The sequence below is a fragment of the Cricetulus griseus genome (assembly GCF_003668045.3).
Source record: "Cricetulus griseus strain 17A/GY chromosome 1 unlocalized genomic scaffold, alternate assembly CriGri-PICRH-1.0 chr1_1, whole genome shotgun sequence".
NCBI lineage: Eukaryota > Metazoa > Chordata > Mammalia > Rodentia > Cricetidae > Cricetulus > Cricetulus griseus.
Window position 1 is genome coordinate 165,333,004 of NW_023276807.1, and position 21,426 is coordinate 165,354,429.

General features: G+C 40.1%; 1 protein-coding gene across 1 annotated transcript in view; it reads left to right on the top strand.

Moving 5' to 3' along the window:
* Ptpn13 (protein tyrosine phosphatase non-receptor type 13) overlaps positions 1-21,426 on the top strand; it is a 165,823-nt gene that overhangs the window by 26,014 nt on the left and 118,383 nt on the right. The window contains 1 exon segment of the mRNA XM_027388500.2: positions 11,527-11,646. Within this exon segment, the coding sequence (XP_027244301.1) occupies positions 11,532-11,646 (115 nt within the window). The 5' untranslated portion in view covers positions 11,527-11,531.

Here is a 21,426-nt window from a genome sequence, read left to right on the forward strand (position 1 = left end):
TTAAAAGTCTAAAGTCCAAGTCTCTTCTGAGATTTATTCAATCTCTTAACTGTAGTCCCCTATTGAATCAAAATAAGAAAGAAGATCACATACTTTCAACATATTGGCACAGGATATACATTACCATTCCAAAATGTGGGGAGGATATACTGGACATATATATATATAATATATATATATATATATATATATATATATATATTGGACCTATAACAAAACGAAAACCTTGGGGCAAACTACAAACTCTGCATCTCCATGTCTGGTGCCAAAACACTCTTCAGATCTTCAACTCCTTTCAGCTTTGTTGATTGCAACACACTTCTCTCTTTTGGGCTGGCCCCACTCCCTGTTAGCAGCTTTCCTCAGCAGGTATCCCCTGGTTCTGGCATCTCCATCGTCTTGGGGTCTCCAAGGCAACCCAGGCTTCTACTTATGGCTTCATGCAATGGCATCTCTAAGCCTCCAAAGTATCACAAGAAAGATCTGTAGTCAACATATTAAAATTCTTCACTTCTGAAACCTCTTGAACCAGTTCAAATCACTCTTCGTACCACTGTCTTCTGTACGTCTACTGGTACACCCTGTTAAGTGGTGCTTAAAGTATCCCACTCCTTTCTTAACCCAAAGTACCAAAGTCCAAATTCCCCCAAACAAAAATATGGACAGGCAGGCCTATGACAATAATATTACAGTACCTTCTGTGTTAGGATTTGTGTTGCAGTGAAGGGACACCATGACTATGGGAATTCTTGCAAAGGAAAACAATTGGCCTACATTTTCAGGGGTTTAGTCCATTATCATCATGATGGAAAACAAGGTAGCATGCAGACATGGTGCTGGAGAGGTAGCTGAGCATTCTGCATTTTGTGCAGGCAACAGGAAGTGGTCTGTCTCACTGGGTGTGACTTGAGCATATAAGAAATCTCAAAACCTGCCTCCACAGTGACACACTTCCTCCAACAAGGTCATACCTCCTAATAGTACAATTCCCTTTGGGGGCTGTGGTAGTTGGAATGCAATTGGCCCCCATAATCTCATAGGGAGTGTGGCTATTAGGAGGTGTGGCTTTGTTGGAGTGGATATGGCCTTGTTGGAGGAAGTGTGTCACTGTGGGAGTGGGCTTCATGGTTTCCTATCCTCAAGATACTGCCCATTGTCTTGCTCAGCTTCCTGTTGCCTGCAAGAAGCAAAGCTCTTAACTACTGCAGTACCATGTCTGCCTGCATGCTGCAACCACCGAGCTCTAATCGAGCCCCCTCAATTAAGTGTTTTCCTCTAAGAGTTGCCATGGTCCTGGTTCTTTGCATAGCAATTTCTTTTAGAATACCACTAAATTCAAATTTAGATTTTTTTTTTCTTCCTCGTCTACTTTTCTTTTTGTTGCACAAGAGTTTCCTGCAGAGAAGCTCCTTAAGCAGAAAGAAGGTAGACAACTCAAAGTAGCTTCAGGAAGTCCCAGAAGCTGAACAGATTCTCTGGGCCCCTCCCTGCCAGAGTAAGCAATGAAAGCTGAGACTCTCAGACAAACCAAAATGTGAAAATTCTGAGACCAGACCAGCTGCCTGGGAGATCAGAAATCCACCAAGCTGCCTGGAAGAGGTTTAGACCAGCACCACCTGAAAAAGGCTACTCTCCAACCTGATAAGCTGCCTGCAGGCTGCACAGTATTCTTCAGGTTTCCAGCTTTGTGAGCTGTCACCCTTGCTGGGGTGGGCTGTGGTGACTCTGAGTCATTCCTGCTCCTATAAGTGACCCCTGACCCACATTCCTGTAAACAGGACTCCCACCCCCTAAAAAGAAAACCCCTGTGATTCACCAAGTTGATCTTTGAGGGTGTCTTAGTCACTATTCTGTTGCTGTGAAGAGGCATCATGACCAAGGCAACCCTTACAACAGAAAGCGTTTAATTGGGGGATTACTTACAGTTTGGCATTAGAGAGGAAAAAACAACCAACACCAGTAACTTCCTAAGTTCTTATAAGAGGACAGAAGAACTGCTTCCCTTTGCTGTGTTTCAGACACTAGAAAAAAAATTCTTCACTGGCCTTTTTGTTGTCTTCATCTTCTTTCTCCTTTTCCCCCTCCTTCTTCCTCTTCTTCTTTTTCATTCCTTTCTCCCTCCTTCCCTACCTTCTTCTTCTTCTTCTTCTTCTTCTTCTTCTTCTTCTTCTTCTTCTTCTTCTTCTTCTTCTTCTCTTTTCTTCTTTCCCTCCTCCTCCTCCTCCTCCTCCTCCTCCTACTACTACTACTACTACTACTACTACAACTTAAGTATGAATAGAAAGACTTAAAGTCTGGTGATGGTTTTGTTGTGAGTTTATAATATTAACATCAGTATGTATTTTCAAAAAATAATATCAGTAATTCTGTACATGATCTTAGGTAAACCAATTGACAAAATTAAGATTTGCCAAAGCCCCTGGTTTCTTCTTTTTAAACTGTGCTCGTGTGTGTGTGTGTGTGTGTGTGTGTGTGTGTGTTGTGTGTGTGTGTGTGTGTTGTAGGTGGGATTTTCTGTCATGCCAGCCGGATCACAAATAACCACATGGAGACTTCTTATTAATTATCAATTCTTGGCTGATAGTTTAGACTTGCTGCTAATTACCTCTTTTTTTTTTTTTTTCTGAGACAGGGTTTCTCTGTGTAGCTTTGGAGCCTATCCTGGCACTGGCTTTGGAGACCAGGCTGGCCTCGAACTCACAGAGATCTGCCTGCCTCTGCCTCCTGAGTGCTGGGATTAAAGGCGAGCGCCACCAACGCCCAGCTCTAACTACCTCTTTTGATTTAAATTAATCCATAATTCCTTTTTACACTATACTATGGGGTGGTGCCTTTTCTTCAGCACTGCATGTTCATCTCTTGCTTGCCCTGCATCTCACTGGCGACTCCATCGTCGTCTTCTTCCCTATGCTGTCTTTTTGTCTGCAAGTCCAACCTTACCTCTGCCTGCCTAGCTATTGGCCATTTAGCCCTTTATTAAGCCAAATCCAAGTAACAAATCTTCACAGTATGCAAAAGTATTATTCCACAGTAGATACACATTGTTGTTTATGCCTGCAAGTACATACATGCCATGGCATGTGTGTAGAAGTTAGAGGACAACCCCAGGCATCAGACCCCACCTTCTTAAAGCTCAGTTCTAAGTGGAACATTTGGAAACAGGGATCTTTGGAAGCACATCAACACCCTTCGAACCCTGTAGTGGAATTATCCTTTTTGCTTTTGCATGGTTCCCGAAGCTGAAAGTTGAATTCATAACCCAGTGTGTATCTAGATAAGTAAAGTCCTTTGCTGATATGAATACAGAGAGGTGTTCTTGGGCTGCTTCAATCATGTAGGCTCTTGCTCATGTTGCAGATACTATAATTTAATTGCTGGGAAAGTTCATTTATTACTGGATCACATTTCTTCATGTTCATTAGTCAGACTCCTATGGTTAAGTCTTATTCCCACAATCTAGAACCTTGAGCTATCTTAGAAATGCCTAAGTAAAATTACTAGAGTGGAAATAATCTCAGAAATAAATGTCAAATAACAATTACTATTCTGTGCCCACATCCATGGTTCTTTTTAAGTACCCCAATGTTTATATCTAATTGATCCTGGGTAAAAATTGATTTCTTGTCTATTTTTAAGAATTGGGTGTTTCTCATAAAACCTTCCTGTTTCTCCACAAAACACATTACAACCTGTTGTGTTTGTAATACCTCTAACTGGATGTCACCCCTAGTTTCTCTCTGGCTTATTGAATTCCGTTGCACTCAGCAAGCAGAATGTAGGCTAGGGTGCATGACTGGCTGGTGGTGGAGTAGGAAGAAGTCCTTTGTGGGGAAGTTGTCACGTTAACAGTTCTGGGATTAAAAACTCTTATGTTCAGTTTAGGAAATTTAATACTTAATTCAAAATGTTATCTCTCTTCTCTAAAGCAACCTCTTAGTATTATCTGCCTTTACCTTCATAAATTTTATTTGGGTTCTGTTCTAGCTTCGAATCATTACTTTATGCCTCCAAAGACACTGGGATTTCCTGTAAGGGCAACATGCCTCCTTAACAAAATTTGTGGTCATGGTCACTGTAAGAAGAACAAACAACTTGTCCCTTACTCCAGCCCCTTTAAAATACTTGTTTTCTCTTTTTTGTAGTAAGACCTGACTAAACTGATAGGAAGTAATCATTTGTGCCACTTATTGTGGACAGCCATAGATTTCCTTCAGAATTGTTAATGTGTTGGGTTATGGGATGCTGCCCAAAACTTTGGAGGGCTCATTTTGGCATTGACAGTATGAACACTGCACTGCTTCTCCTGAGAAGCTGTCACTACTGAAGTACAGAGCATCCAGAGATTGTCTTAAATGATAGAATAAGATTATATGTAAGATACATTGTTTCTATTTTCCTTTTCTTTCTCATTTTATCGTGTGTGTGTGTGCATGTATGTATGTATGTATGTATGTATGTATGTATGTATGTATGTATGTATGTATGTATGTATGTATGTATGTATGTCCTGGAACTCACGCTGTAGACCAGGCTGTCCTCGAACTCACAAAGACCCCCTTCTTCTGCCTCCTGGGTGCTGAGATTAAAGACATTTGCTACCACAGCCCAGCTCTTCTAAAAATATTTTATTAGCCTACCTTAATTGTATGAAATAATGGGTTTTGTGATGACATTTTCGTACATGTGTAAATGTTTCATGATTATATTTACTCATTACCTTTCCTTCTTCCTCATCACATTTTCTTCCCAAGTTGTCCCTTCTGCTTTCACTTTTTAATAGTTTCAATAAATAAAAGAAAACATGACCTATTTGTCTTTTTGAGCCTGGCGTATTTCCCTTAACATGATGATCTCGAGTTGTGTTTTTGTTTGTTTGTTTTTCTGGAAAGCAATATACTTTTGTTGCTGTTTTTTTAATTAAAATCATTTTTATTGGGGCTGGAGAGATGGCTCAGCAGTTAAGAGCACTGACTGCTCTTCAAAAGGATCTGGGTTCAATACCCAGCACCCACATGGCAGCTTACAACTGTCTGTAATGCCAGTTCCAGGGAATGGACACTTTCAGGCCAATGCATATAAAATAAAGTTAAATAAATTTTTAAAAATCACTTTTATTTTATGTGTATGAATATTTAGCCTGATCCCTTCCAGAATGTCTTTCAGGAAGTGCTCCTAACTGCTGAGCCATCTCTCTAGCCCCAGTTTATAGTATTTTGTTGAAGAATTTCATGCCTGTATTCATGAAGGAAATTGACCTGTAGTTTATTGCATTCTTATCTAATTTGAGAATCAAAGTAATATAGACTTGAGAATTAGTTTGAAGTGCTTCTGTCTTTTCTTTCACAGGGTAGTTTGAGGAGTGTTGCTGGTAGTTCTTTACAGGTCTGGTAGAATTCAGCATTGAGGAGAATAGGTTGTTGTTGCCTGTTACCACTGTATTTGGACCTCTCTCTTAAGTGATGCTTGTTGCATGAATTTAGTCCGTCAATAGATGAAGCTTAGCTATTCACCATTATTTTCTTATCTGTGAGTTCCCTTCATCATAATGCAGAGAATTTCATCACTTTAATTTTGATTTGTAGTTTGATTTGCCAGAATGAGTATATTTGCTCTTTGTTGCTTTAAGATTCCATTTATTTAGAATGTGATTTTCCTGGGTGGTGGTGGCACACACTTTTAATCCCAGCACTTGGGAGGCAGAGGTAGGGGTCTCTGTAAGTTTCAGGCCAGCCTGGTCTACAAAGTGAGTTCCAGGACAGCCAGGGCTACACAGAGAAAGCCTGTCTCAAAAAACAAAACCATAGCAACAAGTATGTATATCATTTTCTATCCTTTTATTTTCAGTCCATATGTGTCTTTATCCAAGAGGTGAGCTTCTTCTTGCAAACAGCCTACAGTTGGATTTTGTGCTTTAATCTGTTCAAATATTTTGTCTTTTAATTGGAAATTAGTTAGTTACTGAAAGATAACTGATTTCTCTCTTCTTCACTTTGCTCTACTGAGCAAAATTAATACTGTCTAATTCTTTCTTAATTCTCTTTCGTTTATTTCTTTTAGTGAGATTTGCTCTTCACAAATTTTTGTAATCAACTTGTATTTCTTCAGCTTCTCTGTGGTTTTCCCTTTATGTGTTGTTTGCTGTTCTCAACCAATGGCCATGAATTTCTTTAGTCATGCTTATCATGGAAGATCTTTGTTTTTCCTTTAATTATAAAGGATAGTTTTGTATATAGTAATAGATATAGTAATCTTAGTTGGCACTTATTTTGTTTCAAGGCTTCAAATATATTAGTCTGGGTTCTCGTGGGCTTGATGTTTCTGATGTCACTTTGATGAGCCAGTTTTCCTAAGTAACATGACAGTTCTCTCCTGCCTCTTGTAGTTTTCATTTATTCCTAACTTGTGGCATTTTATCTATGATGGGTTTTATGGCCATGTTAAATTAGCTTAATGTACTTAGATGTGCATTTCTTTTTCTTTCTTTCCTTTTTTTTCTTCTTTTTTTTTTTTTTAGATCTGATTGCTTTCTGCTATTGTTTCTGTGAACAGGTTTCCTATGCCTTTAGTCTGTATCTTAGTTCCCTCTCTTATACCACAAACAAGTGTTTGGTTTCATAATAATTTTTGTTTTTGTTTATTTTTGAGACAGGGTTTCTAGTATCTCAATTTTTGCCTCAATTGTTACATGACTGAGGGTGAACTTGAATTTTTGACATTTCTGTCTTTGTGTCCCAAATGCAGAACTACAGGCACATGCCACTAGGTCTGATTTTTAGGTGATAAATTGATCAAATTCAGGACTTTGCATATATCAGACAAAGTGAGCTACACTACCAGCTCCATCTTTTGGGCTTGAGTGCTAGGATGGTCATGCTTGTTTCGGTGGTGGTTGTTATTGTAGTGTTATTCTTCATCCGTCTTCACTTTCTGGGATGCTTCTGTCATCTTGATCTAGCATGTCGGTGAGTGCTTTCCACTGCTGATTTGGTTTATTGGACTTTCTAAACCCCTTTCCCTTCCCAGTTCCTCCCCACCTTCCCTCTCCCCTAGGGGTCCCCCTTCAGTCTCTGTGAGCCCCCATGAGCCCCACTTAGTTGGTTATGTGGACCCATGCTCTCCTAGTGTGGAGGAACCTGTTTTTTGAACAGCTTTTCAACATGAAATTTACAGAGCCTGCAAGTCACCTACCTGTTCAGTGTATTCCTGCTGTGGCTTTGGTGTCTACACAGAGTTGTTTAACTACCATTACTGCCTGTATCTGGTGATATCTCATCCTCCAGGAAGAGTTTCCACTGTGCAGAACTTGCCCTCTGCCCTCTCCCATCCATGAAACTGTGGCCATCTTTGATGAGATGTGCCCCCTCACTCTTGTGAGACCTCAGGTGATAACCAGTGTCTTCAAATGCCTGAAGTGTGTATCAGACACTGGCCTAACTCCACAGAACACATCAAGCATTTCACATGGTCCCAGTGCAACCTGTTTCACTCCCTCGAGGTGAGAGGAAGGCCCCTTCCCACACCCCTTCAGCTTTAGGGAAGACATGAAAACCAGCACAACTGTCTTCAAAGAAGCCCTGCTTGTGCAACTTCGTTATGCAGGGTGTGTAGGCTTAGGAGCCATCCAACCGGTTCTCAGCCTCTTTGGAAACTTGCTACAGGGTATACCTTCTTACAAGTCATGCTAGTACCTGGTTGCTAATAGTATCTTGATGTCTCTGTTGAAACTTCAGTTTATTAAAATATTTCATGAGGAAGATAATAACCCACATATCTCTTAGCAGTGCTTCTCCTATTATAATGATATGCTGTTATAATGAAGCACATGAAAACCTAGACACCTTTGCTGTGGGCAGAGGTGTGAGTAAATAACCTCATTTCTTACTTAGCCTTCTCAAGTAGTATGTTTTTTTTTTGTTTGTTTCTTCAGGATACATATAGATAGGTTAAAAGACAAGGTTGGCCTCACTTGTAGCTAGAATTGCTTTTGTGTGTGTATGTTTTGTGTGTGTGTGTGTGTATTCCTAAATATATAAATAGAACCTGCTCAGTCTGTATGTTACTTGTATATGTATGTTTCCTGGTCTGACCATTTGGTATTGGATAACCAACTGGAGTGTTTTTCTCTGGAGAAGACTTTCCCCCTGACCTTAGCATTCCTTAGTTGCCTATAGTTCTTTGTCTAGGCCTGAGGCCTCTTAAGCTTTTCCCCTTCCCCATCTATTGGTGATGTCCCTGTTTACTCATTTTTAAGCAGCTGTGCTGGTGAGTCTTTCTGGGTGTAGCTTCTTGATATTTATAAGATACACAATCTCACAGCAAACTCCGTGTTCCTCTCTGTCTCTCATGATCCTTCCAAAGCCTCTTCCACAATGATCCCTGAGCTTTACTTTGAGGCAGGAGTTGTGTTGTAGATACATCAGTTGACTGGGCTCCACATCTTTGCAGTTTCATCAGTTTTGGTTTTATTAATGATCTCCATTTGTGGCAAAGACAAGTTTTCTAGTAGTCCTTGGCTAGTCACAGCATGTATTCCCCTTGTTAGGTTCAATTAGAGAGCTGTTGGTTACCTAGAAGGTATGTGTGCCAGTACTGCAGCCTTAGGATTATCATGTTGTGCTGGCTGGCCATTGTGTGGATCATAGGCACCATTAGCTGCGTATGACTGCTGGTTGCTTCCCTCCTTTGGAAACTTGCATATCTTCTGGTACCGTGAAAGTTAGTTCTCAGAGAGGAGGCATTCATGTCAGATTCATCGTGGTCTCTGGCCCCTGTATCCAAAGTGGACAGGGTCTTCAACAGTCAGAACTTTCCTTCCACCTCTTCTAGAAAACCAACAACCATAGAATTAGTCTATGTTTCCGGAGTCTCTTGGACAACTTTGACCAACAACGAAACTGAGGGCTTCTCTTACCTGGCTTTGTTTTCTTGCCAGCCAGTCTGTGGCTCTTGTAAGGATCATTAAATTTTCATTTACACACCACATTGAATGTTTTACAGAATGTTACCCTCCCCCTGTATTTATCTTCCCTCCCCTAACTGGAGGCTACCCATTTTCCATGTACTCCTTTGTTTCCTTGGTGGTTGGGTAAACACAGTCACCTGTCTTAAACAGATGTCTTTGTAGACTATTTTTTTTTAAGTAAGTTTCCATTGACTTAAAGTTTCTTAAAATCCAAAACAGAGATTCCTATGCATTTGTAATTGGTTGTTGATGTTTCTCAGCTTTTTACCCATAATAAAAAACTAATATAAGGACTAGAATACTGAGCATACATGTCATAATTCTCTTAGTCTATGAATAGCATGATGATATTCAACCTTTTGAGTATTAAGAATTGCTTTTAAGTGTTGGCAATCGTAGTGGTACATTATGTAAATGATATTCCAACTTTAGGTGAGTTAAAGTTGACAAAAGCTTAAGTTGGGCGTTATAATATCTGCAGTTATACCTACTTGGAGGCTGAGGCAGTAGGAGAAATGTTTTGGTCTAGCTTAGTTAACAAAGCAGACACTGTCTCAAGGTTTGAAGACATGGACTAATTTTTAAATACGTAATGAGTGTAGTTAAGATGACTGCAGTGCCTTTTTTCTTTCTTTTTTTTTCTTTTTTCTTTTTCTTTCTTTTTTTTTTTTTCCTTTTTTCCTTCTGAGACAGAGTTTCTCTGTGGCTTTGGAGGCTGTCCTCGAACTAGCTCTTGTAGACCAGGCTGGACTACAGGGCTTTTAACACATGTAGTTCCTCCAGTCTTGTTTCTGGCCATGTTGGTTTCTGTCTGCTAGCCAGTACTCACTTAACGTAGCATCTTGGTTAGTCAGTCTTTGAGGACTGAAAGTCTCAGAAGTCTCTGTTAGGATCCATTTCTCTGAGATCTGTAAGCTCAGGAAAATGCACATGGGAGGACTTTAAGAAACTACATTACCGCCGGGCGGTGGTGGTGCACGCCTTTAATCCCAGCACTCGGGAGGCAGAGGCAGGAGGATCTCTGTGAGTTCGAGATCAGCCTGGTCTACAAGTACAAGAGCTAGTTCAGGAAAGCCTCCAAAGCCACAGAGAAACACTGTCGCAGAAAACAAAAACAAACAAACAAACAAACAAACAAACAAAAAAAGAAACTACATTACCTCCTTCCCAAATTAAAGTAGAATTATTGAGCTCAATAGAAAATCTTGAATTTGATCTGTATATCACCTACTAAAATACTAGAAAATTTGTTATAAAAATACTGCCTCAGAGAAACTTTTCTGCTCTTTTGTTAATCCAGTTATTGTGCAGTGTTAAATCATAAAATATTGTCACAGGCTTAACCTCTTTTGTCATCATAGCTACTCAAAGGGGCTTCCCAAGGCACAGATGTGTGGTGACATATTATTTATAATTTATTAAAGATTGCCTGAGGAGTCAGAAAGCAAAGTCAGTGTCAAGCTATAGAGATCAGGCAGTGGTGTTACACGCCTTTAATCCCCAGGGCTCAGGAGACAAAGCAGATGGATCTCTGTTAGTTCAAGGCCACCATGGCCTGCACAGCAGTGAAGAGTAACAGCTTATGCCTTTGATCCAGGCACCTGGAATCTCACACCGTTAATCCCAGCATTAGGGATATAAGACAGGAGTAAGATCTCAATATCAGGAATTCATTCTCGAGCCATACTGAGGAGAGGCAGCAGTCTGAGGTTTTGGTGGAGCCAGGATCACCTTTTATTCTGAAGTAGAGTGAGAACTCGTGCCTGGCTGCTTTGCTTTTCTTATCTTCAGCTTGAAGCTTGCACACCAATATCAGTCTCTGGGTCTTCTGTTTATCATGCCACACAGATGGGAAACAGGTGCTGAGGGAAATGCCTTTCCTAGGAGCAAGGGGGGAACCAGCAGCATAGGTGAGTCTAGGAATAGTTAATTCCCTTCGGTGTAAAATTTTCACCATAACATATATGTCAAAGATTATAGAAATCAGTTAATGAACACAAGGAATGTGTTTCTTTGTATTTTCAATTTCATCTTCTGATGGCTGTGGGATCTTTTCTCTGTTCCTCTTTATATTTGAGATGGAAGGGATGAAGGTTGGAGCTAAACACCAAAAAGACTTGAACTACTTATTTGGTGACTTCCTGGTTCCCTGTGCTTTCTATCTTCTCTCAAGAAGTACTCACTCTTACTGTCCCCAATAGCCTTTGTGGTTAAGGCTGTTAAGCAATTGAGGGGCTTTCTTCCAGGTGGCTTGATTTTTCCAAGTTTAACACCCCCCACCCCCAGGCAGGGTTTCTCTGTGGCTTTGGAAGCTGTCCTGGAACTGGCTCTTGTAGACCAGGCTGGTCTTGAACTCATAGAGATCCGCCTGCCTCTGCCTCCTGAGTGCTGGGATTAAAGGCGTGCGCCACCAACGCCCAGCACATTTAAATTTGTATTTAGATTGAAGGCCACACTGAGAAATTAGGTAGATGGGAGTGCATAGCTCGCCCCTGATACAGAGCCTTCATGGATAAAAGTACAGTTCACTTGCTCATGAATAAACTTTCTCTTTTACTTCCTAGGTAATATGCATGTGTCACTAGCAGAGGCCCTGGAGGTTCGGGGTGGACCACTGCAGGAGGAGGAAATATGGGCTGTATTAAACCAAAGTGCTGAAAGTCTCCAAGAACTATTCAGAAGAGGTAAGTCATGTTTTAAAACTTTTTTTTTTTTTTTTTTTTTTTGGCATGTTGAGTAGCTGAAAAACTGGTAACCAATAGTTACCTAGAAAAATTGCTATTAAAAAAATACTTTTCTGGTCATTTGTTAATCCAGTTACTGTGCAGCATTAAATCATAAAACATTGTTGTCATAGGCTTAACCTATTTTTTTTGCTTTGTTTTTTTGTTTTTGTTTTTGTTTTGTTTTGTTTTGGAGACAGGGTTTCTCTGAAGGTTTGGAGACTGTCCTGGAACTCTCTTTGAAGACCAGGCTGGTTTCAAACTCACAGAGATCCATCTGCCTCTGCCTCCTGAGTGCTGGGATTAAAGACATGTGCCACCAACACCGGCTTAACCTCTTTTTATTAGAAATTAGATTTCTGTTTCAGTAGTACTGGTTTTTAGAAAAAAATGATGCCATCATCATATGTTTCTCAGGGCTGGAAAAGTTCAGTCTGATGGTATTAATTTGAATACCCTTCATATGTCTGCCATAGCACCAGTTAGCACTTCCTATCTGTTGGGAGCTTATGTTCCAGTGCAGAAAGGAACTATTAGTAAAACACTGATATAAGCAAATGGAACTGTAACAAAGTCATGAAGCCGGGGCAGTCAGTGACTCTGTAAGACCCTACAGGAGGATTTCACTTGGGTGAAAGAAAGAAGGAAGGCTTCCATGCATTAAGTTTCTCCAGAGCTCAATAGGAGTTGGCCTTTTGAAGGGAGTGAAGAAAACATTTCTGGTAGCGAGTGCTGTGGTCGAGTTCCTGCTGCTGCACCACAGGCAGTGAGGACTGAATAAGTAGTGTTTTTCTTGTAGGTGGTCACTTGGTCCAGGAGGTTGAATTGCATCTGGGAGATGAAGTTAGTTGGACTTTGGTTGTCCAAAATTATTTGCTGTGGTGTGGTTCATGTCACATGCACACCACCTGTGTGGACGAAGAGTTTTATCAAATGGAAGAATCATTCTCTAAAATTTTGTTGGGTGACTGGGTGTGGTGGTGCATGCCTCTAATCCCAGTACTAGGGAGGCAGAGGCAGGTGGATCTCTGTGAGTTCCAGGCCAGCCTGGTCTGCAGAGTGAGTTCCAGGACAGTCAGAACCATTACATAGAGAAACCTTGTCTTCAAAAAAATAAATAAATAAATAAAAAGCCAATAAATAAATAGTCTTCAAAATGTGGGATCTGAACCAATGGTGGAGCCTCATTAAAACCTTGTTAGAATGCAAATGATCAGGCCTATACCACAGACCTACCCAAGTATGAGATTCTCGGGGAACCCAGGAACTTGTCTTTGAGGACATTGTGATGCATACTGCAGTTTGAGAACAAAATTGCTAATCACCATGTGCCATGGGAACTCCTTGAGGAAGTACAGGGATGAGCACAGAAGGAAGATGAGTCTAGAGCAGATGGGAAGAATGTTTGGAGACAGAGCTCAGTAATGTGGGTGAAGCTTGGGTGCTGATACTGTTGATTTTGAATCCAAGGAGGAACTTGAACAAAATGTACCATGACCCTGAGTGCTGATTGATACCCAGGGTGCTGCTTGTTACTTGGGTGGTGGAGACTGCTTGTTCCCCAGGGGGACTGCTTGTTACCTGGGTGGTGGGGATTGCTTGTTCCCCAGGGGGACTGCTTGTTGGGGGCAGTACATGTTACACAGCAGCTTGGAAGACTGTTAACTGAGATATATGCAGACCTTTATTTATAGCTGGGGTTAGTCTAGATAACAGAATTCTTTTTACCTAAAATCAGTTACAAAACTTGTTTATTTAAACACTCTTGCTTCACTAAACTTTTTCAGAATATTCAGAATTAGAGGCAATCCAAAGTGTAGAAGTCTATAGCCAAAGTATAGATCATATAGCCATGCTTCAAAGTTGTCTTACTCAATTGGCAGTTAACAATAGTCAATTAATGTTAAGAACCTCTCCTTGTGAGGTGCTGTGGGAGGGGCCAACCAATGGAAACTGTCATTGTTGCCCTTTGGGCATTGATTTGGATCAGACGACTGCATGTGAGAAATTACCACTTCCAAATAGTGTGCCAGAGGAATGACAGAGACAGTGAGCACTACAGATGTTCCGAGGAGGGAGAGAGATAGCAGCTCTTCATTACATCAAGTGCCCATGACTCACAGCATGGGAAGCATCTTGCCTACTCTCAGTACCCTGAGGGGGTTTCCTTCTTTAAGTTTCATAATGCTGCTTATATTTACAGCCCTCATCTTTGAGCAGTGGTTGCTGCCTAATACACGGGCACTTCTCAATAAAGACACATTATTATATTAACTATATTATAAAATTCACTGTGAGGCAGCAGTGTACAGCGGTGTCTCATACACTATCCAGTGAGGATTGCTTACTGGATGGCCCTCAGTGTAAGTAGCTAGCAGAATAATATCAGTAGCAAGAACAAATTAAGTTTGACTCCTCTGATAGTTGGGAAATCACCAGTCATTGTGATTGCCAATTGGCAATTTCTACTTGTTAGGAAAAAGCAAGTGTTTGACAGGAAATCTTTGCATTTGATAATGCAGCATCATTTTCCTAGTGACTCTGATACAGCAAACAAATGAAATGATTACTAATTGGTTGGTTGGGGATGGACTGTGTGATTGTCTTGATGCTTTAGATATGTTTATCTAAAGTTAGTGGGGAAAGCAGATAGAATGTATATCCTTGCAGATAAAATGTATATCCCCCAACAGTTTACTTTTCTGAAATGTGTCTTACCATCTTGGCCATCTTCATCTTCCTGTGTCTTTTGTATAAACCTTTCTCTGGTTTGGTTGGTGGCTTTCCCACTGTTGTCTTGAGCCTGTTGCTCTGCATCCTTTCAGTGTAGGTGTGCAGTGTCATGCTAAAATTCCTGTGATAGGAGGAGGAAGCAGCCCTCCTGGGAGATTACCGAGCAGAGAGCAAGAAAATAACCCAGTTCTTCTTCTGTCTCAGCTAAAGCTTTTAGCATTTTTTTTTCAAACCTAGGTCTTTATTACTATGCTGAAGTATGGCCTTGTTAGAAGACACCATCTTCAAAGGAGCTTCTCCCCAGAGAAAGGAAAGCAGGAAACTTACCATCCAGTGACATGGCAGTTGTCTTCCTTCTGTTGTGTCTTTTTGTAGCTCTGTGCCCTGAGTATAAACCATCCCTATGATTACTGATAAACATTTTGAGGATTTCTTGTGGTTACACATATGATCTGGCTTTGTAGTTACTCTGTGGTAATTCGAGAGGAACATGTACACTAGGTCTCTAGGCTATAACTCAGGTTTGTTAATGATTGGGTGTGTGAGCTGTAATAGTTCTTAGGAACAGTGGATGATATTAGTGGCCTGGAACTTTCCTTTTTACTACTCTGTGCACCCAGTCCTCTCTAATCTGTCCTGACCACTGCCACCTTGTGACCTTTTTCTTTGTGGTTTGCTGCAGTGTCTTTCTTCCTCCATCTTCATGTGTTCTGTGTTGTAACTTTGATATTTTTTAATAAGTAGCAAGGAACATAGTTTTACATTTTTGCCTAGATTGGGTAGTTGTTATTCTTTAACTTTAATGAGACAATTGAAATGAAATTTCTGGAGGAATTTAATCTAGGGTTTCAATACATTATATTCTCCTAATTATACAGCTCTATGGCTCTTGGTCTGTCTTTGTTGTTGTTATTGTTTTGTTAGTTTTTCAAGACAGGGTTTCTGTGTGTTGCCCTGGCTGTCCTGAAACTCTCTTTGTAGACCAACCTATCCTCACAGAGATCTGCCTGCCTCTGCCTCCCAAGTGCTGGGATTAAAGGAATGTGCAAACCACACCTGGAGGCTTGGTCTCTTACTCAGCTAATTGGGAAGCAGAACTGTATGGACAAGGGAACTTACAAATATTTTTTTTAAAAGTAAAAAAAACCCAATTTCTCCTGCACACTGATATACAAAAAAAAAAAAACCAATTGTATCTCTACATAGTAGCAATTAGAAATTGAATTTTTCAGCTGACCATTTTGTAGTAATGTTAACAATTAAAATTAAAAATATGAAAAAATTATAAATAAGTCTGAATGAAAATAAATGGAGACCTATCTAATGAATAGAGAGTAGAATAAATGGAGAGCTATGCTTTGTTCCCAGGTGAAAAGGCTTCTTATTAAAAGGATGGCAATTTTCTCTAAATCAGTAGTGAATATAGTCCCAACAGGCTGTAGTTTTGCACAAAGTGAGAACATCCTAAAATGTATACAAAAATTTTTTGGAATTAAAAGTAGCTAAACTTTTTTAACTTTGAAAAGTTAAAAAAAAAAAAACAAAAAACAGTAACAAATGCTGAAGACTCAACACTGCCTAATTTCAAGATTTACTATAAGGCTATAGCAATCAAAATAGACTAATTAATTAATGAACATAATAGAGTGCAAAAATAAGTCCTCATTAATAATGAAGTTCAACTTCACTTCCTGGGACTTTTGCCTTTATAGCAAAATATAAGAAGATTTTTATGGACTGGAAAATTTCAAGTGAATCTTTACATAGTATGTTCAGCTTTTAAAAGACTAGGCCCTGCCCAGTCACTTTTTATTGCATTCCTACTTATCTGCTGTCATAATTGAGTTGATTAAGAGGGTGCATCAGTTGTCTTTGGCATGCTACATCTTGCCTTGTATTTGTAAGGGCAGAATTAACAGGTCCTTCAAGTTAAATGTGTTTGAACTAGATGAAATTGCCCTATTTGTTCCCTGGAAACAAACTATAAAACATGAAATTAAATTGAATATTTGACATGGTGTAGGTTATTTGGCAAGTGTATGAAGCACTTGTGGAGAACATCCCCTACCCTGCAAACACACCAGCAGTACACGGTGTATATTGACATCATTTTGACTTTATGCCTTTTAAATAGGCAGTTTAGTATTTATTAAAGAGCTTACAGGGGAAGGTTGCCATAGATTTTGTTCTCTAGTCCCAGCCTTGGTGAGAAATGTAACTTTACCTACTAGGTTTGTTTTCATTTTTACACTTAAAAGAATTTTTTAAAATGTTGGTATAATGTATACAGGAAATAGTATTGTTCTTGATTGTACTACCTAAAGAAGAACAATTTAGGTCTTATTTTTCACTTAAAATTAGTTTTTATACAATTAGTTAAATATTCTTTGAGTAAAATATTTACTAGTTACACTTTCTGGCTTGCTGTTGCTCTTGCTTTTGTTTTCCTTTGTTTCCTATACATAAAACATGCTTTTTTGTTTGTTTGTTTTGAGACTGGATTCTCCGTGTAGCCTTGGAACTTACTCTGTAGACCAGGCTGGCCTTGAACTCACAGAGATCCACCGGCCTCTGCCTCCCAAGTGCTAGGATTAAAGGCGTACATCACCACCATCCTACTTTGCCCCACCCATTTTATTTATTTATTTATTTATTTAATGTTTTTTCAAGACAGGGTTTCTTTGTGTGACAGCCCTAGCTGTCATGGAACTAGCTCTGTAGACCAGGCTGGCCTCAAACTCACAAAGATCCACCTGCCTCTGCCTCCCGAGAGCTGGGATTAAAGATGTGTACCACCACCACCTAGTTTATATATACTCCATTCTATAATGAACTTGTCTAGTAGTATAAAATTGAAACAAGGACAAGAACAAGCAGCAAATTTGTTGAACTTTGGTACTGTCCTTCTATAACACTGATTACCTGCACAGAAATAGCAGTAGTAGCCACTTGTGTTGGAGTGTAAGTTGGTGTGAATATGTGACATTCTGTGTAGCATCCCATGAGTGCCCCTTCTTGAGAATTTACATGAAAGTGCTGTGTGGCTCAGAAACACAGGCCTATGTTGCTTCTTAATGACTTCAAACTCCTAGAATCAGACATTTTGCAAGTATGTTTGGATCATAGTTGAACATCTAGCCACACAAAATTGTAGGATCAGATGCAGTGTTCTCTACTTGAATAATAATTGGGTGGTTGGATGCTGAGAAACTCAAAGTAGCCATAGTAGTCCACATTGAGGAGTTATAGTCATAGTAGAACAGGAATGCAGGGCGTGTTTAAAGCTTATGAGCCTGTGGAATAAAGTGAAATTATAGACACATTTATTCTTTCAAGTGTAGTCAGCTCTCCACATGTGTGAATTCTACCCCATGAATTCAGACAGCCGTGGATTGAAAACATGGCTAGGCCTTGGTGGCTGTGTCTGAACTGAACACAGGCAAGGCTTTATATTGTCATTATTCATTGAACTATGCACAATAGCGACTGCTTACATAACATTAGGTATTATAAGTGATTGTATAGGAAGATTGCATAGCTTATATTATGACATACCATTTTATGTATAGGATTTGAGTATCCCCAGATTTTGGTATCCATGGAGGGTTCTGTAACCAGTCACCAAGAGATACTGACAGACAACATTATTATATATAATGGCAGTGTACCTGCTCTTTAGAGAATTCATAGTTTCTATCTTTAACCACTTAATTATAGAAGAAATGTGTGGAGTACAGTTATAAAACATTTTATTCATAATTTGTCATAATATTTGGAGGTGTAATTTTATTGATAATGAAGATTGTTGTTGTCTTAGTTTGATTTATCTATTGATAAAACATCATGACCAAAAGTATCCTGGGGATGAAAGGCATTTATTTCATCTTACACTTTCAGGTAGCAAGCTACCACTGAGGTGTCAGGACAGGAACCTAGAGATAGGACCTCAGGCAGGGCAGGAACCAGAAGACAGGACCTCAAGTAGGGCAGGAAACCAGAGACAGGGACTCAAGTAGGGCAGGAACTAGGAGACAGGACCTCAGGCAGGGCAGGAACCTGGAGACAAGCTAAAGTAGCCACCACCGTGAAGAAATGTTAATGTTTACTCAGCCAGTTTTCTTATATAACACAGATCACCTGCCCAGGGGTAGCTCACATCAATCAAGAGATGCTCAACAGGCTCATCTACAGCCTAATCTTACAGCGACGTTTTCTCAGTTGTGGTTCACTCTTCCCAAATGACCCTAGCTAATGTCAAGTTGAAAACAAAGCAAAACAAATCAGTAATCTAAGCAGGACAACTGGAAAACACAGGGAAGCTAAAGGAAAATTAGAAAGGCCAGTGTTAGTATGTCAAAAAACTAAAGTATTTCTGGGATGTGATGGGAAAGGAAGAAGGAAATGGAACTTCCCTCTTACACTGAGTTAGGAGGCCAAATGAGGCTGAGGAAGAAGAAAGTCAATGTTAGGACCAGCTTCCTCTATCCATGACCAGATAGTTAAGCCCTATTCCTTTTAAAATCCCACTAGTTCTGTATTACCAAGTTGCATGATTCTGGGTTCTCCTAAAGGATCTTTTAACTACTTAACATAAACTACAAAGCTCATTATCAGGAGCTATGCCAATATTACAATGGTAGGTGCTTAGGCATGCAACTTGAATCTGCTTCATGGGAAGAAAGGAAAGGGAGGGAGGAAAAGGGAGAGAGGCAATCATATGATTGTCATTGTTAATAAATGAAATATTGTGTCTTAGTCTAGTGAAATTTTAAAGAGCTCATAAAGTTGATCAATCAGATTGGATGACAATTTTCTATACTTTTGGTTACCAGCCTTCTACAACTTCTATTATAAATAAAACAAATTCTAAAGCTGATACTATGGTATTTATATTCAAATAAATATTTTCATTAATGTAACCATGTTATAGTTTAGGATAATTGCTAGCTACAGTAAAGCATCAATTTGGCAAGTCATGTAATTAGCTACTCACATACTAATTGGCTGGATTGCCAAACTTTAAGCCAAGTGTTCAACGTGAGGACTTTGCTAACTAGGCATGCTGTACCTTTAGTAGACTACTGAGAGAATAGATGTTCCCCGAGGAATTTAATTCTAATTAAAGAACAAATTCACATCAATACTTTGTTCTTCAAATGGTTTGAATTTCTAATATGACTTGTAAGGTAAAAGACACAAAGATAAAAGAAACAAACTCGAAATTTTTCCCAGACATGGAGAACACAGCAATGTATATTGTAGTTTTTTTCCTGTTTTTTTTTTTATTTAAATTAGAAACAAGCTTCTTTTACATGTCAGTCTCAGTTCCCTCTCCCTCCCCACTCCCCTGCCTCCCACTGAACCCCCCATCCCAACCCCTTTCTGCTCCCCAGGGAGGGTGAGGCCTTCCTGGGGGGGGGATCTTCAAAGTCTGTCATATCATTTGGAGCAGGACCTAGACTCTCCCCAGTGTGTCTAGGCTGCAAGAGTATCCCTCTATGAGGAGAGGGCTCCCAAAGTCCATTTGTGTACTAGGGGTAAATACTGATCCACTACCAGGGGCACCATGGATTGTGGATTCATCCAAACTGACCTTCTCCTTCAGGAGGTCTGGAACAGCCCATGCTGGTTTCCCAGCTCTCAGTCTGGGGTCCATGAACAACCCCTTGTTCAGGTCACCTGTTTCTGTGAGTTTCTCCAGCCTGTTTTTGACCCCTTTGCTCATCACTCCTTCCTCTCTGCATCTGGATTCCAGTGTTCAGCTCAGTGTTTAGCTGTGGGTGTCTGTATCTGCTTCCATCAGCTACTGGATGAAGGCACTAGGATGGCATATAAGGTAGTCATCAATCTCATTATCGGAGAAGGGCATTTAAGGTAGCCTCTCTACTATTGCTTAGATTGTTAGTTGGGGTTGACCTTGTAGATCTCTGGACATTTCCCTAGTGCCATAATTCTCTTAAAACTATAATGGCTCCCTGTATGATGGTATCTCTTTTCTTGCTCTCCTCCATTCTTTCCTTGACTCCATCTTCCTGCTCCCTCATGTCCTCCCCTCCCCTCACCTTCTTCCCTTCTCTTTCTTCTAACTCCCCCTTCCCTCCCCCCCATGATCTCCATTAGCTTAGGAGATCTTACCTCTTTTCCCTTCTCTGGGGGACCATGTGTGTCTCTCTTAGGGTCCTCCTTTTCTAGATTCTCTGGCGGTGTGGATTGTAGGCTGCTACTTCTTTGCTCTAGATCTAAAATCCATATATGAGTGAGTACATACCATTTTTGTCTTTTTGGGACTGGGTTACCTCACTCAGGATGGTTTCTTCTAGCTCCATCCATTTGCCTGAAAATTTCAAGATTCCGTTGTTCCCCCCCCACCCCCTGCTGAGTAGTACTCCATTGTGTAAATGTACCTCATTTTCTCCATCCATTCATCCACCAAAGAAAATCTCAAGTATAATGTAGTTTTTGAAACTCCAATAGTTGTCTGTGCCATACTCCCTGTTATCTTCTGGGGAAAAAAAAATCAGTAATTGACCCCAGGGCTTGTCTGTGGCATACTTCCTGTTGTCCTTTGGAAGAAAACAATAGTTGAGAGTGCACCTAAGTAGTGACTTTTCTTATTTGTGGTGTTCACACTTTCTTTGAGAAGTTTTATTACTTGGTACTGATGGAACTGTTCTACACACTTTTCCCAGTTATCCTCACAACAGCTTTATGGCCTCAGGGCTGCCATCCAGATGTGAAAGGTGATGGCAGGGACAGAGTTGCCTTCCAGATGTGGGAGGTAAGGGTAGAGACTAAGTTGTTCCTAGTACCACAGTTCTGAAGTCTGAACATCAGCTGAGGAGTTGGACTTCAGGTGACCTCTGTTTTAGTCTAACTCTTGACTATTTTATACTCCAGTTGCATGAAGTCCACATTATACTCATGAAGGTGTTACTCTGGAAGAATGACAAGAAGCAGGCAGTTTCTCTGGTACTTTCTAACCTCATGGATAAGCTTGTGGATTTGGGT